At 38.7% G+C, this 17,591-nt stretch overlaps 1 protein-coding gene across 1 annotated transcript in view; it reads left to right on the top strand.

Annotated features, from left to right (window-relative positions):
• The window catches only part of ext1a (exostosin glycosyltransferase 1a), a 66,957-nt gene extending 50,355 nt beyond the window's left edge, over window positions 1–16,602 (top strand). Inside the window, exons 3-11 of the mRNA XM_036558151.1 lie at window positions 3,536–3,643; window positions 7,451–7,570; window positions 10,177–10,309; window positions 11,405–11,523; window positions 12,573–12,668; window positions 13,980–14,069; window positions 14,209–14,369; window positions 14,560–14,731; window positions 15,835–16,602. Coding sequence (XP_036414044.1) covers window positions 3,536–3,643; window positions 7,451–7,570; window positions 10,177–10,309; window positions 11,405–11,523; window positions 12,573–12,668; window positions 13,980–14,069; window positions 14,209–14,369; window positions 14,560–14,731; window positions 15,835–16,020 — 1,185 coding nt within the window. The 3' untranslated portion in view covers window positions 16,021–16,602. The remainder of the gene's footprint in view (window positions 1–3,535; window positions 3,644–7,450; window positions 7,571–10,176; window positions 10,310–11,404; window positions 11,524–12,572; window positions 12,669–13,979; window positions 14,070–14,208; window positions 14,370–14,559; window positions 14,732–15,834) is intronic.
• The last annotated feature ends 989 nt before the right edge of the window (window positions 16,603–17,591 follow it).

Raw genomic sequence — 17,591 nt, 5'->3', positions numbered from 1 at the left:
TGATTTACATGATATATACAGAAAACAAATTGACTTAGTTTAACACCCTAACAATAGCAGATTACATCATACTTACCTTTCCTAGATGCACACCTTTTTAAAGTGAGTTCTTTTGAGAGGGAGAGACAGAGAGAGCATGCTAGCAAGCACGTGGCAGCTTTATCCTCCCCGTGGTTATATCGGTGTGTATGTATTTCAGCAGATTGGAGGCTTGGTTAATGACACTGAAGGGATTAGAATGGGGGAGCGGGATGATAGTGGAGCACAGGGGGTTGTGGGGGGCCAATCGCACGCTTGCACCCAGCTTAACAGATTAGCAGCAGGACATGGACATGCATACACACACACATGCATACACTTGCAAAATCAAAGCCCAATCTTTATTAAATTTTGAGTCTTATGCTTTTTATTCAGTTGCACCCAGGACAGTCTACCATTTAGGCCTTGCAGAAGATAGCCTATCAGTATTGATTATATTAGTGATCTAGTCATCTAGATCATTTTGCAATCAGGGTTTTTACTTTTTTTTATTATATGTTTATTGATTTTCAAAGATTTATCTTTACAATAACAAATTGTCAGTCGCTGCACCAGTGACAGAAAGAGGCTTAACAATAATGAAATGACATTAAAAACATATTACAGATTATGGAGAAAACATGCAGATCTCAAAAATATAATTCCCATCCCTTCCAATATTTCTCATACTGACCACCAGATTTTGCTAAACCTTTTGTATCTGTGATGAATTTCAAAAGTAAATTTTTCCAGTGGGAGAAGATTCGAGATCTGTGTCAACCACATATTAAGAGATGCGACATCTGGAGATTTCCACAGCAACAAAATGCATTTTTTTTGCCATATACGTTAAGGTTCCTAGACGATATTCCTGACGGTCACTCAGTTCCCTGTCAGGACTGTGGTTCAAAACATAAAAACTTGGTGGCGTATTAAAGCTTTTTTCTAGTTTTCTCTTGATGAACATCTCTCCAGAATATCTGAATTTTTGTACATTGCCAAAACATATGCATAACTGTACCTTTATCAGCTTTACATGCAATCAGGGTTTTTAAGAGATGATAAACAGTAAACATAGACTTAACAGAACTATCACAAACCATGCAGACCTTTTCAAAGATTCTGAAGTACAGGGAGATTCACTCGAAAGAGGCCCTGAATATTCTGTAATAACTCTCTCTAGGACGAAGCAATCTGAACAAAACAATGTGTAATGTGCTCCTCAGTATATGGAGCTTCGAACAAGCCGGGACGCCCCTGCGTCGGAGCGATGAGGTAGGCGCCGGACTGCCGTCACGATGTTTAACCTCCATTTGCAACTTCCGGGTGGATACCCCCGTACCCCTTCATGTGTCTGGCAGAAAACTGAGATCACTTCCAGCATCGCATGTAATGCAATCGATTACACATTTGTCAAGTTATGTAGCATATTTTTTTGGTTCAGATTGCTTCATCCTAACGGGAGTTACAACCAAATATTCAGGGCCTCTTTCGAGTGAATCTCCCAGTACTTTGCTGTACAAACATTGCATCCTGTGTGATGCAAGTTAGCTGTGGTTTTAACTCTCATCCAAAGAGGCAGCCTTTGTTAGTCGTCCGACACAAAAACTACCAATTTCCCTCAGTTTTTTGGGGGTTTTTTTTGTTTTTGTTTTTTGGAAGAATAAAACATGTTTTCAAATGTTTTCCTCTGCTTGTTGCTAATTTTTGTATGACTGATGTTTGCAGACTCTTACCCGCAGTGCTATCACGTAAAAGAGATTATACCTTCATTTTGGCCAAAGTACTTTTTTTTGCAAAAAGTATTTACCCGGATATCTGTTCATTAACTCCTGAAGATACTCTAATATCAAAATTAGTTGCAATGTACATCCCTAGTCTCCCTCCTTTTCCCCATAACACTTGTTGCTAAATTGCTGCTACAAATCAGCCACTGCTATAAGAAATAACTGGTCGGCTCTCGTTCTATCGCCTGCTAATGTGAGTTTTATCAGTTAATGAGGGCAGCCCTGTTTTATACAGAACATTTTCCATTATTGCTGCCTAAAATGTGGCAGGCTTATTTATCGTATGCACCTCATGTTGTTCCCCCCACCCTCATGGCCCCCAAAATACACAGAGATGGACATAGCTGGTTGTTCCAAAAACAGTGCATTAAGCAGAGGTAGACGTAGACAGATGGTGCATTGTTTCAGGGTCTAATGGCTGTGTGGACATGAAGTAGAATTTCTGGCTTCATTATCGGTCATTAGTACTGAGGTAGAAATGTCTTTTGGGGCATCAGCAGCCAGGTAGCACAGAGTGCGGTTTTGGTAACGCCGTGCCAATCCGTTGTCAAGTGCTTTGTTTATACATCAGATTCAAACACAGATGTTCCTTGTTCTTGTTCACTGTGCTTGGACTTGTTGTGCGCTGTTTATTTACGATCCCGTCATACGGGCACAATTATAGAAGATTTCAACTGCTGGATGGGCACACTGTTTATTCCAATCATAAAATTCTAGCCGACAGCTACAGATTTAATGCACTGTTCTCCCATAGGGTTTCCAGTCACTGTATTCCTTTTGTATTATCCCTTTACAACTTGTTGTACACTGCTTCTCTGTGTAATGATTGGGAGGCATCACTTCAAGCAGATGGTTCAGTGCATCGAGTCGTCTCCCCTGACTTTGTTAATTATGTCAGTTGTACAGTGTTGGAGTTGATCACAGTTCGATCTTTTTTTTGTGCTGCACTCTGGGTCTTTTTTTACTTTGAGTGTCCGACTTGCTTTTATGTGGTAACGAGACACGTACTTATGGTTGATAATGCTGCCATAGCATGTTGAGAGACTGTAATAGAGCTGCACATATCATTTGTTTTGTGGTGTAGCCTGTTGTTGCAGGAGGCTGCAGTATGCAGATGAGCCATCTTATCAGTCGCTATGCTTCTTTTGTGTGTGTGTGCTGTGAGCATCCTGACCAATCACACATCCAAATGAGGAATGAGTTTTTGTGAGTCATTCACATATTCAAACAAGTTATTTTGTTCAAAGTAATGCAGGAAAATCTTTTGACCACACTGTTAGAAATAAAGGTTCTGTGCAGGTACGTTTTTCGTTCATCAGGGTACAAACAATGTAGATGTTCCCTCAAAAGGTACAACAGTGGTTTTAAGGTCTAGGTGTGCACCCTAAATACGTTTTTCCAGGTGAAAAGTACATATTTGTATCTTTTCATAACCTAATGTTTTAAAACAGAACAATAAGATAAAAAGCCTGGAGACGAGACGGGGTGTGTGGAGTCAGTACAACCTAGAAAACATAATTTCAGTGGATTATGGTACAGTTATGTTCCCTGACTAAAGGTACTGAGTTTAGTACCTTTATTTCTGAGAGTGCAGGTTACAATATTGATTCACCAATGAAATGATATTTCATAGGTGGATTGCAATCATAATATGTAGCAACATAATAGCAGTACTTATATTTTGTTCATACTGAGCTGCTGTACACAGTAACATTCTGTGTGTTTTGCAGGCTGCATGTATTCCTGTCATGCTCAGTAATGGCTGGGAGCTTCCCTTCTCGGAGGTCATCGACTGGAACACTGCTGCTGTCATTGGGGATGAGAGGCTGCTTCTGCAGGTACATGTTTTGGGGTTTTTCAAATTCATGTATTTATTTTTATTTATTATCTGTTTGTTTGTATGTCGGCTTTAAAAAATATGAAAGTTTAAAGTAGATAACAAAATGTAAGTTAATTAAGTGTCTTTAAATACATTTTATTTAGAGGTAGGAGGTCGGCAGTATATTGTTATCGTATTGTAGTATCATAATAAGTTACATCTTATTAAAGATACGAAATAGGCGCTTTTTTAGCTTGACGTAGATGTGGTCACTAACCAACTTCATATGTCGTTACAGAGAAAGATTAATTTGTCCTGTTTTATTGGATTAAGTGCACTGAATAAACCACACTGAATAAAAACCATTGTAGTCTAGTTTATGATAGAATGTGGTTGCCTCAATTTATTTATTTGCCTGTTCCAACTTATCTGACGTCAGAAAAATAAAATGTTGTGAAGCGTTTTTTTGTTTTGAAGTGTCGTGCCACTTTGTCCTCCCCTAATTAGGGGTATTAAATTGTGAGATGATGCTTAAGACAGGGCTGACGATAGTGTAATTTAGAGCAGCCAGTCATACAATAACAAACACCCTGGAAAATATGCCATATTTGCATTTTTGTGTATCGTGTTGCAGAGGAAATGTTTTTAGTGTTTAAAAAGGTGTTAAATATTGATTTAAAAATTGTGCAGCATTTTTAGCTGGAGGACCTGTTTAGTGTAAAATGGACAACAATACACTAAGCTCGCTTTATATAAATTTTGGCCAAAAATTAGTCCATAGTTTATAACAGTAGTTTATGTAAGCAATAGATCCTGAAGAGGGACAGTGTAAATGTGAATAGCTCAAGCGTTTTATTGTGTTAAACATTGTTGTAGGTTAAGGGAAAAAAGGCAAAGCGAAGAACAGTATTTAAAATTTACAGTTTCATACAGTATTTTCGTAATTTCATCCACCAAAAAAGTAGCCCCAGCTGCTTGGACTAAAGTGACCATTGTTGCTTAGCCACTAATGGTCAGCGAAATTATACAGGTATGGTAAAATAAACATGCTATTATCATATATAACAGCATAGGTAGAAAGCTTTTGGCTCAGTTTAGCTTCATGTTCTTACTGTTGTATAAAATCAATTCTTACATCTCAAAATCAATACAGTTTAATCACCACCTCCGGATTGATACATTTACACTGTACTGAAGCATTTTTACACCTATAGTATGGACAGTTTTAGGGTCTGTCAGCATTTTACAGCTTTTGGAGCTACAGAATCAACCTTGAAAGTTCATTTGTTATTAGACCAGAGTCGCCTTTCCACATAAACCGCAGTTAATTCATCTTTCATCACTCACCCTAGCCTGCTTTAATAAGTCCAGGAAATGAGCTTTAATACGGATTTGGACCAGCTTCAAACGAGCATTCAGCCAAACACTTTATTTGCTTTTCTGCTTATTAGCTAAAACAATTATATCTGCTCTACATGTGATGCTGTTCCTAATTGCTATACCACAAACTCACTGACTTAACGGCCTGGGGAGAGTTTACGAAAAAAGCCGCAGTGTAATTGAAATGGGACCCAAGTTCTCACGCTTACAGCACAAGGCCAAGGGACGCTGTGGGGTTACAACAGTGACAGCTTCTGTCAAAGTGGAGTACCAGGTTTCTGCATTTAATACGCCCCTGACTGCACTCTGTGTCCCAGCACCATTAAATCGCCAAACAAAGAGGCTATAAATTGGCTTGTGAATGACGCTTTACAGCTGTAAACCTTTAAAAGCATTTCTGTTGTGACTTCATACTGCTTTTAATGAATCTGTTTACCCAGAGTGACTTGTTTACTGCACTATAGAAAGGCCAAAGCAAGAGAGATGCGACTCAGAAAACACATGGATCCTTTGTTTTCTGTGTCTACTTACATCAGTCAGTGACACATTGCTGTTTCCTAGATGGTGATTGAAAGCACTGTGTGTAAACCTTCTTATCAGAAACATGTATTAGCCATATTTGTGTTTAACTACTAGGAAGTTATTTTGGTGAGACAGATAAAAAACTAAATGCAGTCTGAACGTCTGAGAATATTTGTAAAAAGCTTCTAAAAAGCTGTACTTCTTTCTAATTTAATACTTCTATACTATATCAGGATAACGATCTATCTTTGAGTCGTCGAAATTTGAACACATTTCAATATTTCTTAGTGTTTGTCTTCCTTTTTTTCTTTAATGACAGCCTGCACCCAAGCTGGCATAGACTCTGATCACTAACAGTCAACAGCCTCTGATGAGTAGATCAGATCTGAACACAAGCTTCAGTGAAAGGAATAGGAAAAAAAAACTGACCGTTTTGTACGAAGACCTTGTCGGTGTCACACATTCGATTGAATTTGAATGGTGACCTAGAAATAGTGCAGAATTGTTTGTTTCTTCTTTGATTTACTTGTCAGGATTTTTTTTTTGTTTTCAATTTTTCAAAATTCAAAAGCTTTGCGCTTTATTTTCACATTTAAATGAAAAAAAAAAATCCCAGATTTTAAGTGTGTTCAGACTTTGGGACACCATTATCGCAGGTGTTGGAACAAAACCTCGTATCTCCAAAATGGTAACTTTACAGGAGAAGGAAAAAACCTACTTGCAAGTCAATGGAACCAGACGTTTTTTACAAGTAATTTTAGGCCGATTCTTTTGGTCCATTCATACAAGGTTTTGTTCTGACAGCAGTGATTATATTATCATAGGTGAATGTCATAACAAACAGTATTTTGAAATAATAACTTATCAGGAAAGGTGTTCTTTTCCTGTTCAGCGAGCCTGTTTGGTCAGAGAAGGAAGTAACCTGATGAATTGGATTTCGTCGGAATTCATTTACTGTATGGAATTTATTTTGTGTTCTTCCTTTTAGCAAACCTGTTTTACCAGAGATGGAACTAATCATTAGTGTCTGTTTTGGAATTCATTTACTCTATGGAATTTATTTTATGTTCTTTTTCCTTCTAGCAAACCTGTTTGGCCAGCGATGGAAGTAATTACATCAATCAGATTTTATCACAATTCATTTAACGTATGGAATTTATTTTTGCTTCTTTTTCCGTCTAGGAAATATTTTTGCCCAGAGATGAAAGCAGTGACATTAGATTTCATTGCAGTTAATGTAACGGAATGGAATTTTAATGGAATTTATTTTTGCTTTCTTTTCCCTAGCAAACCTGTTTGAGATGGAACTAGTCAGACACGTTATTTCCCCCTGGTCTGCCTGGTGTCATAGATGCTGTTCCAAAGTTTGCTAATGTCACTCTGATATAAATAAAATAAAACAAGGTGTTAAATATACTGGGAGGCTCTCAGTGCGGTAGCTAAACAGTACCTAATGAAGTAACCTAGATCAGATAACATCAGGGGGGAACCACCACGGTCACCACAACAGCAATGTTCTCATAAATGTGAAGTGCTTAGTAAATATTTCCTTTTTCAAAGCTACACAAGGCCAGCATGCTTGTTAATTCTAAAAGCAATATATTTATGATAAACATCTCTATAATTCTGGCCTTTAATTTTTTATTTTAGCCATACATTCATACATAATGTAAAAATTGATAGTATACAGGCTGAGATAAAATAGCAGGAGGCTCAAATAGCAGCCATATCAAGTATAATGTACATTATTGGGAATAGGTGAAATGCATGTGTGCAACGTGACCACAGTACGCCGCATTTCTCCGAAATATTTCTCCAATAAATTACGTTTTATTTTCGGAGCAAATCAAGTGGAGTAACTCAAGCCAGCTTTAAATCAAGCACAGCATAACTGATGGATGGTCTTTACATTCTCTCGCTCCAGATCCCCTCCACCACCCGCTCCATCCACCAGGACAAAATCCTGTCTCTCCGGCAGCAGACGCAGTTCCTGTGGGAGGCCTACTTCTCCTCTGTGGAAAAGATCGTGCTCACTACACTGGAGGTACAGTAACCCTCTCCGCAGAGTCACAACCCCCCCCCCAATCAATGAACATCCCTCACTGCGCTTAAGACACTCTCTCATTAAATTTTCATGGCCCTCGACCAGTAATGGCTCCAAACCCATCTCCGCTGCTATGCAGCGTTATAGACCAAAGGCTCCCATCGCTTTTCCATTAGGATGAACTCGAGACTGTAAAGAGCCATAGTATACTTTGGATTTGGTCAGTGTTGTCTGGTCAATCAATCACGTCGTTGAGCTATTCCTGAAGGAGCAGACGTACGCAGGCCTGGCGCTGGGTCCAGTTTCACATGCTTTTTCTCCAGAGGAAGCGTTGTCGCCCAGAGGCTTGCCGGATTGGTGTTTGAGAGTAAGGGGACACCCAGGCCAGGCCCTGCCGTGAGGATCTATAGCAGATAGCTGGAACAGGTGTCCGAGGAAACGCAGCTGCAGAGCCTGGATACTCATAACGTTAAGGCTTCTTGAAGGAATACTCAACCAAATCTATGTCTGCTGCGTCTGTAACATACAGCCAGTTATTGCGAATGATACTTTGACACATTTACCCGTATTTAGAAAATATACTTGTACTAAAATCCATTGGACAGTTGCTGAATTCCATCAGTTGCCATGTATACAAAGCGCATATTTTAGTAAAATACTTTATACTTTTAGTGAAATTTATGAGCAAGTTAACATGCATGTCTGTATAATTGTTCTTTCAGAGATCGAACTAGTTTACCACATTGATAATTAACTACCAGCAGAGTAATAAGGGTGGAGATTTCAAAGGCTCCTCTTATCGCTATGGATACCAGAAAATCTCAGAGGTAGCGAAAGCAGCCAGGGTTTTAATACTATGTTGGTGTAGTGCTTAATTTGGATAAACCTTCTTAAAAAGAACATTGGTAATACCATTCTGTCTTGTTTGTCACATCCTAAGGCTGGCTTTACATCATGAAACTTTCACACAACGTTTGTTGCATGACACCTACATGAAACTAAATTGCACTTGATTGTAAAGCATACTGCAGATCATTTGAAACTCTACAGCAACAGTTGCATGCAGTTTAACATCATGGAACAAGTTTCATGAAACAGCCCATCAAAACGTAGAGAACACTTCATAGCAAAAACAATATAGTGTATCAAAACAAAGAAATGCAGTGTCTATGCTGTGATGTACAATCTAGGCTAATTAACATATCAAATCTAGATTTAGCTCTGACAGGTTGATTGAAATCCCTTGAATAGGTTAATGTTGTGAACACACAGGCATCTCCTCCTCTTCATATCGAGCTACATCACCTGGTGAGAAAGCCAGCAGCAGTGAAGGCAGCTAGTCAAAATGTTATTATTGATCTCTTTATGCCATCTACATTAAGTTTATGAGTAATAAACAGACAATACAGATGTTTATATAGTGTGAAAACACAACACAAACAGCAACCTCTCTTGCTTAGCGACGCATGTGTGTCACATCCTGTGTGAAATAACAAGAGTTACAGAGTGGTTCTGGGTTAACATGCATGCCACGTCGCATCTGGTGTGAAATGGGCACAAGATTTATATTGTTAGAGTGTAAAAGGTTTCTATTATCAAATTTGTTACATAATCACAGATTTGTTACATAATCACAGATCCCAAATGTTTCACTGAATCAGAAATTCAGCAACTGTTCAAGTCATCAGGCTTTCAGTTTTGTGATGAGCTGTGCAATTACTATCTGTTATAATCAATAGTACAGTACAAATGCAGTCAATAAGGAAATAAATAATTTTACTAAACACATTGAAATATGCTGTGATACATCTGTTTTGCTAGTTGTACATTCTAACAGGAAAAATGTTGGAATGGAAACTTATAAAGGTCCCATTTCTTTTAGCTTTTCATTTTAAATAAATCATCCTTTGTGTCATATTTAACACATGCATTAATAGGGGTCCGGACTTCTGAGACTGCATTGCAAATCTGAGATGTTATTCATTTGAAATGGACCGTTTTTAAGTCAGTATTTAAATGTAAGCAAATTTGTGACATTAACCATATTAAGGCTTTTATACAAAAAAGTCATTTTTTGTTAGGCTTCTTTTGTAAGTCTAACTCCTTCCATTGTGTTCAGACGATTCTCAGGTAGATTCAGTCTACAGTCTGCATGCCAGCTCAAGCGTACGCTGTCATTAAAGCAAAAGGGGGCGTACATTTGATTATTGCAATCTTTTTTGTGTCCCACATAACAGCAGGTTATGAGGAATGCAAAAACAACATTTAATTCTGGAGTATGTGGCAATATAAAACCAGGTATTCACTTCTCGATATGCGAATAAATAGGACTTTGTTTCCCTGTATGATTTCTTTTCAAACCTCCTGAAGAGAAGCATCATCCTTTCACCTCTCTCTTGTATTCAGTGCCAAGCATCTCTCCTCAAATTAAGTTGTATGTCAGTATAATGTGAAAACATTTTTGAGCAATTAGTGGTAAAATACTTCAAAGATTACTTGACCAACAGATGCAGAGACCTAATTATTTAGCTTTCATCCCAGCGTCCTTCTTTGAGCCGATCCCTTTGAATATTTTTGCGAAATGATCTTGGTGTCTCCTCTCTCAGATCATCCATGACCGGGTGTTGCAGCACATGGGACGCAGCAGTCTAATGTGGAACAACCATCCCGGTGGTCTCTTCACCTTACCGCAGTACTCCTCCTACTTGGGCCACTTCCCTTTCTACTACACTTCACTTGGTGAGTGGCCTACACACTGTGCTTTTTACTGTGACAGCCACTTTAAAAGGAGGCTTTGCCCAAAAATGATACTGAATAATGGAAATTAGTGTGGGCTATTCACCACCATGCTAACTGGTACCTGCTGGCTTTCAGCTCTGTTTGCATTTTTGAGGGTGGTCTCCATTTTTTTTCTGTTTTAGTTGAAAGATTACCAATACAATTATATACACAATTGTGTATTTTGGTTAAGCACAACAAAATCAACAAAAGCAAACTGTCTAAAACCTTAGCTAAGAGGTTGTAATCTCTGAAAGGGCCAGTTTCCCAGACATGGATTAAGCCTTAAGAGCATTTCCAGGGGTGATTCACCGTTGGCATTGCAATTTAGTGCTTAATCCATGTCCGGGAAACCAACCTGTAAATTATTACCCACATGACTTATTAATTGCAGGTTTAAATGTAAGCAGTATTGTTGTTTTTGTGGAAAACAGTGGTGTTGCATGCAGTAATATTTATTTGGATGTTTCTAAATTAGCCATTTTTGCTGTTATTCGCTTTTCCCACGGTACCAATTAAACGTGGCTGCCAGTGGTGAAATGTCTTTAAAGGGTGCTGCATGATCTTAGGCTTGTATAATTACTTAACTTGTAATGGACACCCTGTCTGTACAGTGTCTAATTACCAGTAGTGCACAATTCTTAAATAAAGTGGTTGTTATATAGGCAGCACTGACGTGTTGGAAGGAAAAGCCCCTAATTCTATGGTGACGAGAACTGTGGGAGCTGTTTTCTCTGGCTTCATGTTAAAAAGGGCAGATGAGTCAGAGTCTAGACCTGAATTCTTTTCATTGCTTTTAAAAATAAGCTTTAAACCTGTGCTGTGAGCCCTGTGGTCTCTTTTGTTCTTTTGTTTGGGTTCTCAGTAAGTATTACCATGCCTTTGTTCCTGACGTTATGCGTTTACAAGGGTCAGAGTTAATTCAGAGTAGTTGAACTCTGTGTGCCTTTCAGGGATGAAAGTGTGAAGACTTTGATGTTGAAATACCACAGAAGTATGTATATTTAATGGGTTTTTTTTTTTTCAGACTAATCACGTCATCACTTTTTCTCACAGGTGTCAGACCGTACGCCAGGTTCACGGCAGTCATCCATGCAGTAACACCCCTGGTGTCCCAGTCTCAACCCATCCTGAAACTGCTAGTGGCTGTGGCCAAATCACCGTTCTGTGCCCAGGTATGGACAGTGGAAGGTCCTGTATCTGATATTAATAATAATTATTAATAAACTGCTTTCACTGCCGAAATTAATATTTGAGAAATTATTTCTGATGATTATTGAAGTGGTTTTATTAAAAGGCCATACAACAAAATTGGAAAGACTAGAAAGGCTTTGAAAAGTTTTAAAAAATAGTGTGACAAACATGTACAAAAGTGGGTGTCTATCAGACAGTTTCTCTACCCACCCGTTCACCCACATAACCTTACCCTTCCAAGTGTGTTACCGGTTGGAGTAAAACCAAAAAGAAGGTGGTGGGTGGAGGGAAAAATGTTTCTCACTATAGAAGGCTGGTAAGAGAACGAACTGCATTCGTTATCACGCAAATTGCCAGCTAATCACTGAAAATTTTAATAATTGTAATAATTTTAATATTTAATAATAATTTTAATTAAGTTGTCGGGATTGATCCCGACATATATAAGGATGAAACATTCCTTATACCTTCAGCATTGGCTCCCGAGTGACACAACCCAAGTCTAAGCGCTGGCCCCATCATTAGTTAGATCCCTGGTGATGCTAGAAAGCACATTTGGCCTCGCTCTCTCTGGGTGGGTGGGATGGCCCCCATCTAGCCAGTGAAGGCCTCTGTTAGCTGACGTAACTGAACTGGCGGTTGACACTTTTCTATAGATGCTATAGATGACATTGCAGAAACACTTCATTTTAAACGTGTTGTTTGTGCTGTTTAGATTCCATATATGTTCTGTACGGAATGGATAGTGAATAGTACGCATTGACCCATTAACAGTACTTACATGTTACTTTAATATGGGCCTTGAATCAGGTGTAATGCAAAACCTGGCAATAGTGTTGCTCCAAAAGACTGGAGATTGAGAACTCCATATGTTACGTAACTCACTGTCAGGCGCCATACAAACACCACAAATCCCCTAAAGGTCTTCATTAAATATGTCTAGACGAAGTGTTTTTATTCATGTAGTGATTAGATACTGCTTGTTTTGATTCAGCTGCTCTGCCTCTAATCCTTTCTTCATGTTTGTTAGATCATTGTCCTGTGGAACTGTGACAAGCCTCTTCCTGCGAAGCACCGCTGGCCTGCCACATCTCAACCCATCATTGTCATTGAGGGAGAAAGTAAGGTAAGAACGCCTGGCATATTAGACAGATGGTCATTTCAAGGTTTTAGATCAGAGAAATTTGAAACAATGTAAAATTTCTCAGTCGATAGCTGTAACTGATAATTAACGACTGGTTCTGGCCGATACCCGTAATTTTACTTTAATTTTGCCTTATAAAAGTTAATTCTACAGGGTGATTCAACAAGATTCATCCGATTTCAAAATGATTTCACTTGTAAATTACAGAACAATGCAGTAAATTGTAAATGGTTCAGTTGATCATAAAGTTTATGTAATTTTACAAGTGCGCAATATGAACCTCCTCCAGCTGTCAACATCAACGTCATAGTCAAATTCATCCCATACTCGATTGAGTGTGTCGGGTGTCCCTGTACTCACGGCTCTTTCAAGAGAGATCACTCTGTTGTTGTAAAAAATATGGCCCTTTTGAAATTGGATTAATCTTTTTGAATCTCCCTGTTTATAATCTATATACAGCGTATAGTGTACGTGTAAGATTATACTCTCAAGATGCTAACTGACGTGTTAGGCTATAGCTCACTGGAGTTTTCAGCTGAGTAATGACTTGTTTCCAACCTTTCCTGTGACACCGTGTGCCAGTTTTGCTGTGGTCCTGAGCAGTTATTATTGCAATGCTGTTCCAATGAAGCTTCAAATAACAACCCTTTCATCATAGAAAAGCAAGAAAATCACTGTATAAATCATAGGAAAATAAAAAATTCTCTACTAAAGGCTTGAGACTCTACTTACACTCACACTCCAGAGACTCGACTCAGGTGCACATGAATTGACTTCTCTGGTTATAATTATCATCTGCAATTCCAGTATCAGATGGATACTAATTCAATTTTCCCATTCATCAGTGAATGGTATATTGGCCACTGGTATACCATATAACTTTGAAAACTTTGAAACTGCAAATGGTCCTTTTTTAGTGTCTCTAAAGTCATTTAGCCATTGATCTTAGAACTTTTGTCAAAGAGAGTGTATTTTCTCATCAAATAAAATGGTTGCACTTAAGCTTATTGTTATTGCATATACTGAATGCACTTGAAGCATTGAGGAAGTGTCATTTTTGCTATATCCAGCCTCCTTAGTAATTTACTGTAGATGATAATGTCTGCAATACCCCCACACCTTTGTAACATAAGTCGTTATGATATTGTATCATGTTCAGAATGGCAGTCTTCTGTATAATGACGGTCATTATGCTGGGAAGGATTTGAGTGTTTGAAAACACAGCACAGGCATTCAATGTATAGCAAATGGCAACGTTTGAGATGTATTATAATGGTTTGTTGTTGTGTCCAGGTGATGAGCAGCCGCTTCTTGCCATACAGCAGCATATTAACAGACGCTGTGCTGAGTCTGGATGAGGACACTGTGCTCTCAACCACTGAGGTGAGTGACAACACGCTGTAGCCTTTTATCAGGCTGCTGGTGGAGTGCTGTGCTTTATCTTGCATTCCCCAAGTTATGATAGGAATCGTACAACATCAGGATCGTATCAGTTGAGAGCCTGTATTTTATTTTTTCGAAGGTGGATTTTGCCTTCACTGTTTGGCAAAGTTTTCCTGAGAGGATCGTGGGCTACCCGGCTAGGAGCCATTTTTGGGACGCTAACAAGGAACGGTGGGGCTACACGTCTAAGTGGACCAACGACTATTCAATGGTGCTGACTGGAGCTGCTTTCTACCACAGGTTTGAACCCCAAAATGAAAATGTGCATTGTTTTGTTTCAATTATTCCAGTTTTGGAATAAGAAACAGTATTTACATATTGTACAACAGCACTGGGCCTTCTGAAGAAGCCTGGTGGCTTGAAGTTATTAATAATGTAATATGTAATAATGTAATAACAGTGTAATTTTTTTCCCCTTCCCTCTGTCTAGATATTACAACTACTTGTATACAAATTACCTGCCAGCCAGCTTGAAGAGCATGGTTGACCAGCTATCAAACTGTGAAGATATCCTCATGAACTTCCTAGTGTCTGCTGTCACCAAGATGCCTCCCATCAAGGTCACTCAGAAGAAGCAGTATAAGGAGACCATGATGGGACAGGTACACATTTCAGGCTCTGCTTATTGTGTGGAGATATAATTAGCTGCACAATCATGTAAAATTGATATTGTTTTCAATAAGTGTCACAGAAAATGCTTTCAGAAAAAAGGTTTACAGACTCTCAAAGTCTACATATTCTTGTATCACTAAATTTCAATCACACAACATTGCAATCTTGAGGAAATCAGTTCAGGTCTCTTGTCTAATCTTAAGCGAAGAAATGTTGATCTTTCCTCCACTGTTCTAAATTTGGAAAACTCAGGAAGTGAACAGAACGTAATGCCAAGATCAGCTTATTGTTCTCTTTCCAAATCTGTCTTCAGTAATGACTTCCGCAGATGTCTCAACTTCCAGTCCATCCCGTCATGTTGTTCCCAAGCAAAATATTTATCTGAATACTTGTAACATTGCCTCCAAGGCAGGGATGCACTGAAACTTGGACCACCGGAACATTTTGGCCACAAATGGTTTCAGCCAAAAGAGACAAATGGCTGAAAAAAAAATAATTTATTAGATCTACAGAATCTTGAATGATAATGAACATGAAATATAATGATTAAAACTGCTGTTTATTCCCCTCACTGTCCTGCACTGGTCAGTGCAGATACGTTTAGACTGCAGCAGATAAACAGCAGAGCAAATATCAGACACGTGGAGCTGTTTCACGGGTTCTACCAATGGTACTAGAGATTTCAGATCTCTCTCTGTTGTTATAAAGTAGCAAGAGAGCACCACACTGAAGAATGTCTCCACTACAGATTTGTTTCTACCTGAAAACCCAGCATCCTGCTTGATATGCAGAATAAGGCAAAAAAAAAACCAACAAATATTAGAACAAAAACAAAAAATGGAAGTCATCATTTGGATGGCCCACCATTCTGTTGTTAAGGGCACATACCATACTGCAATAATTTTACTAAGTTTATTTTGTCAGCTCAATTTGTTTTATGATAAGTATATTTATTTAAAAGAATAAATAAAAATGAATTTAAAAATACATAAAATTCAGTTTTGATTCTCGCCACATTTTTGTGTAATTGGGGAAAAAAAAATGGCTTTGTCAAGGTGAACTTTACTGACCGTCCTTTTTCTCTTCCCGGTAGACAACGAGAGCCTCTCGCTGGGCGGACCCTGACCATTTCGCCCAGCGGCAGACTTGCATGAACAAATTTGCCAGCTGGTTTGGCACCATGCCTCTGGTCCACTCCCAGATGAGGCTGGACCCGATTCTGTTCAAGGACCAGGTGTCTATACTGCGCAAGAAGTACAGAGACATTGAGAGACTCTAACGAACCTGAGCCACCTCTTCCGCCAAAACTGGAAGGGGCAAACGTAACGGCAGAGCCCCCCGGAGTCTCGGACTACACAGGGGACAAACGGGGGCAGTGAAACCCTCAGGAAGCGAGCCAGCCAGGAGCAGCCGTTTGGGTGGGAAAGCAAGCCAGGCAGGAGTGGGAAGGGGACGGGAAAAGAAAGGAGAGCGCATTGTGCTTAATGAAGTCCTCACTGTCAGAAAACAAACAAGCATCATTAACATTCGAAATGTATCTGATTCAAAATCAGCCCAAACCAAAATGAGTGCACATTTGTTCTACACTACTGCAGGTTTTAGTTTTTTGACAGGTGGATGAAGCAAGCCTCTCCTACAGAGCTACACTGTCACAGTGCCTGACCGTTCAGAGTAGAGTGCGTCTGGGAGTCCGAAGGGGTTTGGCGCGAATGCAGAAACCCCTTGGTCATGCTGCTTGTGTTTTGGTAATATAAATAACATGGAAGAGTTTCTCAGATTTGCCCAAAGTTATTTTTTTGTTTTTTTGTTTTTTTTTCCTCTCATCTCTAGTGGTCTTTTATTGGGATATGTTCTGAATGTTTTCAGATCACGGTTTTAGGTTTAAGCAAATCATGGAGCGTCCTGTGACTGCCACTGTTGTTGACCATAGAAACTAACTTGCTGGTGAATGAATGTCCCTCGGTTCCATTTTGTAAGTGAAACACTACAACGTCTGTAACGTTTTAAATGTTGTAACTATCATCTGATCCTGTAAAACTAAAAATTCAAGAAAGAACTAATCCGTACTTCTTGCCACACAAAAATAGACATTTTTGTTGTATTTTGTTTTATTTTTATTTTATTTTTCGCCATATCAGAATAGCAGTCAGCTGGATGTGTTGCACATTTAAAATCAGACGTTTTAAACACTAGTTTTGTTTTTACTCTTTGCTTTGATGAGACGAAAAAATGCTGTCCAAAGTATACTGTAATCTATGTTAAGGGTAAGAGAGAGGGAATCGGTGAGAATACACTTTCTGTTATGTTTATTAAATCTGATATATTTCTTCAATGCCATACATAATACAGGTTATCTCTCAGTATATAAATGGTTCATTATACAGAGTACGATAAATTCAGTTTGCCATTTTTTGCTGTTGAAGTGTTCAGAGGTGCTTTACTGTAATCAAACCCAAAATTGTTAGGAAAATATAATGGTGCGCAAAAGTTTTACACATTTACATTTTGTTGATTTTCTAAGTGAGAATAAGTTAAAACTCCTCTACAGAGAACACATTTTAACATGTTTACTTTTTCTTTCCTTAATTTAACGTACTGGGGCGGATGAAACACACAATGTGGCCTGAGCAAAGGTTTTGGCACATTTCATTTTCTGTTGTATTTTTTCCCCTCCAAAATATTCGACAAAAAAATTGTGCTCTCAAATTTGTTCGTTCTCCGCATAGGATGTGTAAAGGTGACGGGGGGTGTTCAGACTTTTGCATGCGACTGTATACGTAGTAAATCATCCACATCCTAGACATCATTGAACACAGTTGTTTCTATTGAAGCACAAATGTTTTTTTTTTT

This window comes from Colossoma macropomum, unplaced genomic scaffold (genome assembly GCF_904425465.1).
Source record: "Colossoma macropomum unplaced genomic scaffold, Colossoma_macropomum, whole genome shotgun sequence".
Classification (NCBI taxonomy): Eukaryota; Metazoa; Chordata; class Actinopteri; order Characiformes; family Serrasalmidae; genus Colossoma; species Colossoma macropomum.
The sequence above is the reverse complement of the archived record's forward strand: the minus strand, read 5'-3'. Positions and strand labels throughout refer to the sequence as shown.